Source organism: Canis lupus, chromosome 24, assembly GCF_048164855.1.
Source record: "Canis lupus baileyi chromosome 24, mCanLup2.hap1, whole genome shotgun sequence".
Lineage (NCBI taxonomy): Eukaryota > Metazoa > Chordata > Mammalia > Carnivora > Canidae > Canis > Canis lupus.
The window spans coordinates 10,609,055-10,615,054 of NC_132861.1; the positions used below are offsets into that span (position 1 = coordinate 10,609,055).

Genomic DNA, 6,000 nt, shown 5'->3' on the forward strand with positions numbered 1-6,000 from the left:
TTTGTCAGCTAGCGTTGCCTTAACAGCAACCATAGACTGAATGATTTAAACAATGGAAATATATTCCTCACAGTTCTGGAAGCTATTAGTCCAAGATCAAGGGGCCAACAGGGCTGGCTTCTGCTGAGTCCCCTTTCCTTGGCTTATAGGTAGAAGTCTTCTTTTTTGTGTCCTCCCATGGCCTTTCTCTGTTCACGCGCATCCCCGGCATTTCTTCCACTTCAGAGAAGGATAAGGACATAGGTCCTGCTGGATTAGGGCCCTACCCTTAAGGCCTCATTAACCCTTAATTATCTCCTTGGAGGCTCTAACTCCAAATACAGTCACCCAACATTCCTGATTATCTAAGAGGTTTTTTAGTCTGGAAAAGAAGGAACTACAGGTTATTGAGTTGGCAGAGAGCAGTCTCTGCCACAATAGAATCAGTATGTTAAAACTGTAAGAAATGGCAAAGTTCTGGTATTTTATCTAGTCTATGCCTCCTGTTTTATAGGAGAAAACCAAGCTCCAACCCACTAGAAGCCACACGGTGGCTGACGTAGAGGTGTGAATAAATCTGATTCTAGAACTGGCATTGGACTTTAAAGAGTTGAAGTTGCAGTGAATTTGGTCTGTATAATCATATGGGCTTAAAATAAATTTTCTATATTGACTGTCCTCCAAAAACTCAATGGGTATGCTACAGTTTGTGGTAAAAAAGCTAAAACTATACATACCCGAGTCAAACTTATAGGGGTATATTAAGAGTACTTTTAAGCAATCAACATTGTTCACATGCCTCAGAACCCGTATCATAATCTCTGTTCTAGCCGGATTCTAAGATATTTGGTTTGGAGATATAGAGAGCGGGTACCACATCTTTTCACATCTTGGTGCTCCCCCACCACCACCAAAGCAGAGCTCCCTCCACTGAGCTCATGATTTACTTCAGACGTCAAAGAATACAGCTTCGTGCCTGTACCAACCCATGAAAGGCAGTTCACAAAGCCGAATGTCTCACAGGGACCTTTTAATAGGTTTTATGTCTTATTTATTGTGCTTATCTGACAACTTCACAATGTTAATAGACGTCTCTAAAAATGTGTTGACATTTTGGTTCATTCTGACAGTCCTTTAATGTATTATCAAGTTTGGGCAGTACAGATATTCCCTTAAGCGCAATGAGAGAGAGAGAGAGAGAGAGAGAGAGAGAGAGAGAGGGAGGGAGATGCACATGGCAATACAAATATGTATTTCAGCCCATATCTGGAATATATTATGTACAAATATTGTAGCCCCAGCGCACCATTATAAGGCGCAATGCTATAAATAGAGCGCCAATTTCAGCTACCACCCACCCCATTTGGATTAGGTGCAAAGCTCCCAGGCAGCAAGCCAGCCGAGGCAACCAAGAGTCACCCCCATTTCCCACCCCTCCTACCTCCCCTCTTCCAGGGCCGACCCCCTCCCAGCGACGCGGTCTTCCTTCCACTGAAGCAGGTCTCCAAGTTCAGAAGCTCTCGCCGTCAATCACAGCTTTCTGTGCCCAAGGTGCCCGAAAATTTTTAATTACACTGTTGCTTACTTAATCATGCGTGTGAACAATTAATTAACAATTAAGCTCAGTCGATTTTCCCACACTGAGCACCTACCGAGATGCTAAGGGCACGCAAACAACGTCCTCACTCGGTGCGTTTAAATCCAAATAAAAATGAGCCTGGTGGGCTACCAAAAAGCAGTGTGCAATAACGCGACGTCTGTTCCTAAATTGCACCATTCTGCCATTTCTGAAAATCTGAAATTACTGCCTTTTGACGGACTGGGAGCACAGAAGTCCGGGTTGGAGGAAAATAACCCCGAGAACACTGAAAAGGGAGTCACGGGTCCCCCACGGTCTCAAACTTGAACAAATCTCATCACACATGTCAATTGGAATGGCCTAAAAAGAAAAAAAAAACTTTTGCCACATCATGTGACGATAAAGAGGAGAAAACGCTCGTGAGGAGAAAGGAAGAAAAAAAAAAAAAAACACAGAAAAGGGGCCCGGCGGCGGCGGCCCGGCCGCGGGGTTTCCAGGCTTCGGCTCTAGTTTTCCGCCGCGGCCACCCAAGCCGGGGCCGCCCCACGCCGCGAGCGCACCCGCCCCGCCCCGCCCCGCCCCGCCCCGCGCCTCCCTGCCCGGCCGAGGACTCCGCCAAGTTGGCACCTCGGCCCCGAGCCCCGAGCCCCGAGCCCGGGCGCGGCCGGAAGATCGCGGAGAGCCCTGGGGGCGCGGGGCCCGCCTGCCCGACGCGGCGGCGCGGGGGGAGCGCCAGGCCCCGGCCGCAGGGCCCGCTCCCTCCAGGCCGGCGCCGCGCGGGGGGCGGGGGGCGCGGGGGGCGCCGGAGGGCGCGGGGGGCGGGGGGGGCGGGGCGCCGGCGGCAGGCGGGGGGCGGGGGGCGGGCGGCGGCCGCCGCGGCCGCGCTCTCAAAGTTTCTCGCAGTTGCACGTTAAGTCAGCGCTTCCTGTGGGGGTGAGCGCCTCGCCCTCCCGGCTCGGCCGGCCGCCAGCTCCCGGCGGAAGGAGGCGGCGGGCGGGCGGCGGGCGGAGGGCGGAGGGCGGGCGGCCGCGAGGGGGGCCGCGAGGGGGGCCGCGGCGGCGGCGGCGGGACCCGGCCGGCGAGAGGGCGGGCGCGGCGCGCCCCGGGGTCCCGGAGAGCCGGGTCCCCTCCCGGACGCCGCGAGAGGGCGCTGCCGCCGGCGCGGCGGGGACGGGACGGCGGGACACGGGCGCCCGCGGGGCAGGGTGGGCCGCCCGGCAGCTCCGTCCGCGCGCGGCCGCGGGGCGCGGGGCGCGGGCCCCGGGATGCGGGATGCGGGACGCGGGACGCGGGCGGCAGCGCCGGGAAGCGACGCCTCTCCCGTGCGCGCCCGGGCCGCCCGCTACTTACCCAGCGAGCAGGTGAGGAGCGAGAGCAGCGCCGGGAGCGCGAGGCGGCGGCCGCGGCGGGCGGGCGGCAGCATCCCTGCGGCGGGAGCCGCGCGCCCTCCTGGGGCGCCGGGACGGAGACGCTCGGGGAGCGGAGCTGCGCCGCTGCCGCCCCTGCCGCCGCGGCTGACCCTTCTCCGCCGGCTCCCCTCCTCCCTCCTCCCTCCTCGGGCTCCGCCGCGCCGGCTCCGGCCGCGCCCCCTGGCGGCCGGCATCGGGAGCGTCCTGCGGGGCTCGCGGCGGCGCTGGGCTCCCGCCGCCCGACCGACCGACCCGGCAGAGGCGGCTGCCCCGCGCCCGCACCGCGGCCCCTTCCTCGCGGGGCCCCTGCCCCCTCGGCCGGCAGCCGCCCCTCCTCCCCTCCTCGTCCCTCACCTCGGCCCGGGCTTCTGCCTCCCGTCCTTCCACCTGACTCCGGCACCTCCCTTTCCAGGATCTCCTGGAGGTCAGCCGCAGGCCCCCTCCTACCTCCCAAACCGAGGGCCTGGGGGGTGGAGGACACGGGACAGGGACGGGAGTCACTCCTCCTCCCCGCTGATGTACCATCTGCTTTAAAAAAAAAAAAAAAAAATCAGCAATTCAGCTTAATATTGTTGGCACCCATGCTCTGCGTTGATGAAGGTGTTTTTAATCAGCTCAACTAATTTACTTAATATCCTCTTTTTCTAATGGGATTTGGCCAATAGCTTAGGCCTGGAATTTGGCTTTCAATAGAAGTTTGTGTAAATGTAATTTCGTATAAATGTAATTTTAAGTGTTCATAATGGAAGAGGGAGGGTGTAATTTTATTCAAAACGTCTGATAAAAATTAATTAACTTGGAATGCAGAGAAAGGGAGTGAGCTCCTGTGCAGGGTCCCTCTTGTCCCCATGGGACTGTCAAGGGGCTCCCAGCCCCGCCAGAGGGTAGAGGGTGTGGAAGCGCTGGCAGAGGGCTGGCCGCCTCACGCCCACGAGGAGAGCACTAACAAAAGGACTATGAACCCTCTAATGGTTCTTGACTGCCTTGCGCCTCCCCCCAGCCTTGACTCTTGTCTCTCCCACAGAAACTATGTGGAACCCAGTGCCAATCACTTACCTAAGATTAGGATATGACCTCCTGCAGGTTGTGTCCATGTGTTCATTCATACTTTATCATGTTTTTTGGATGCCTACTTTTTACCTAGGATTGTGCTAAGCACAATACCATTGTCTCTCACATGGACATGCAGCATTCACCCACTTGCTAAATATTAAGTGAAGACCAGTGTCAGGTGGTAGGAATGCAAGATGTTGGGATAACAGCAAAGCAGGTGCTGAATAAAGGTTGTCTTGAGCCTTATAAACGTGAAGACCATTAAGGGGTTTAACCTTGAATACATTAGGGTGGTATTGTCGTTTGCTACAACAAATGTTGTACCAAACAGATTTGGTACAACATCTGCAAGTGTTTTTAAAAAGGAAGTCTGGGGATCCCTGGGTGGCGCAGCGGTTTGGCGCCTGCCTCTGGCCTAGGGCGCGATCCTGGAGACCCGGGATCGAATCCCACATCGGGCTCCCGGTGCATGGAGCCTGCTTCTCCCTCTGCCTGTGTCTCTGCCTCTCTCTCTCTCTCTGTGACTATCATAAATAAATAAAAATTAAAAAAAAAAAAAGGAAGTCTGGAGACTGTGGGTTTTCTCTCTCTGCTTTCCTAAAACTAGGAACTAAATATCTTGTGTGTTAGCCATTTTGCGTGAATGCAAATAGTACCATCTTGTTCCATTCAGCCAGGTTTTGTGGCTACATGTCAATATTATTTTTATAAAACGGGAAAAGAAATGTAAGAATCCATCCTGTGTGCGTGTGTGTGTGTGTGTGTGTGTGTGTGAAGCTTTTCAAATTTATGATTGCATTGATCCCTTTTATATTCCAAAATGTACCTGCCTGGTAAAGAGTTCTAGAAGATTTCCAATTTTCAATTTTCAAAGGTGTTTAGCTTTCTTCCAGAAAATTATTCCTCACCTATATTGATATTGAATATTAAACCAAGGTATGTGTAAATAGACACAGAAGCCTAATAATTGAGCAGCTTGCTTACCATGTATGTGTTCAAATACCTACTTGATGTTTGGTAACTAGCAACTCTAAGTGCTCAATCAATGTTTTCATCAAAATTCACCCCCTGAGAGTATTTTGTGTGCTGGAACAAGGTGTGGGGAATGGAGACCTCAAGACAACAGACAGTACACTCTATGTAATAACCTGCCCTGGCCTTCTTCCGCTCCACGCTAGACATAGATAAATGGCACATTACAAAGCTCCATAACTCACATTTTAAAAAGGATTACCTTTCACTTACTCTAGTCATATGATAAATGGACTTCCTGGGAGTTCCATCTCCCAAAAACAAGTTGAGGATTTCTGAGAACAAACTGTGCTCATGAGGACACTAACGGATTCATGGTAACTGCTTACCTCGGTGCCTCCTTTGCCATCTGAAACACCAGCTGTAAGGGGGACAGCTCTCAACAGGAAAAAATAAATTTCATAAACTCTAGGACTGTGATCTGAAAAAAGAGCAAGCCTTAACTCTCTTCCTGGGATTCACTCATCTTGATTTCAGATGCCAGCCCCATACTGATCCCTGAAAGTATGGCCCTCCCCTGGAGCAAGGAGTCCCCTCTTCTGAGGGAGGAGGGCCTATTACAACATACTTAAAACAGTTTGGTAATTTATAAAAGAATCTTCTAAATGCCAAGAAAGAATATAAAGACATATGCGTAAAACCATAGATAGTCAAATAATCTAATAAGCAAGCTCCAAACAGATGGTTTCTGAGCTTACGATAACTATAGACCCAAAAGCCTGGACTCCATTCATTCAATTGATAGTGAATGGCTTCTACCTGCTGTATCCATTACTAGACTCTGGAGCCAATACAGTGAAGCATAAAACGTGGCACTGGGCATAGTCCAGTTAGGGAGATAAAATGTTCAGAGATTTCTAGATGGCTCATCCAATTGAGCAACTGACTCTTGGTTTCAGCTCAGGTCATGGTCTCATGGGTTGTGGGATGGAGTCCCGTGTTGGGCTC

At 52.5% G+C, this 6,000-nt stretch overlaps 1 protein-coding gene across 2 annotated transcripts in view; it reads right to left on the minus strand.

Annotated features, from left to right (window-relative positions):
- The window catches only part of B3GLCT (beta 3-glucosyltransferase), a 236,501-nt gene extending 233,402 nt beyond the window's left edge, over positions 1 to 3,099 (minus strand). For both annotated transcript variants that reach the window (XR_012016201.1, XM_072795553.1), the window contains exon 1: positions 2,909 to 3,099. Coding sequence is in view for 1 of the 2 variants with exons in the window: in XM_072795553.1 (XP_072651654.1) it covers positions 2,909 to 2,981 (73 nt within the window). In the remaining variant the exon portion in view is untranslated. The remainder of the gene's footprint in view (positions 1 to 2,908) is intronic.
- Between the last annotated feature and the right edge of the window lie 2,901 nt (positions 3,100 to 6,000).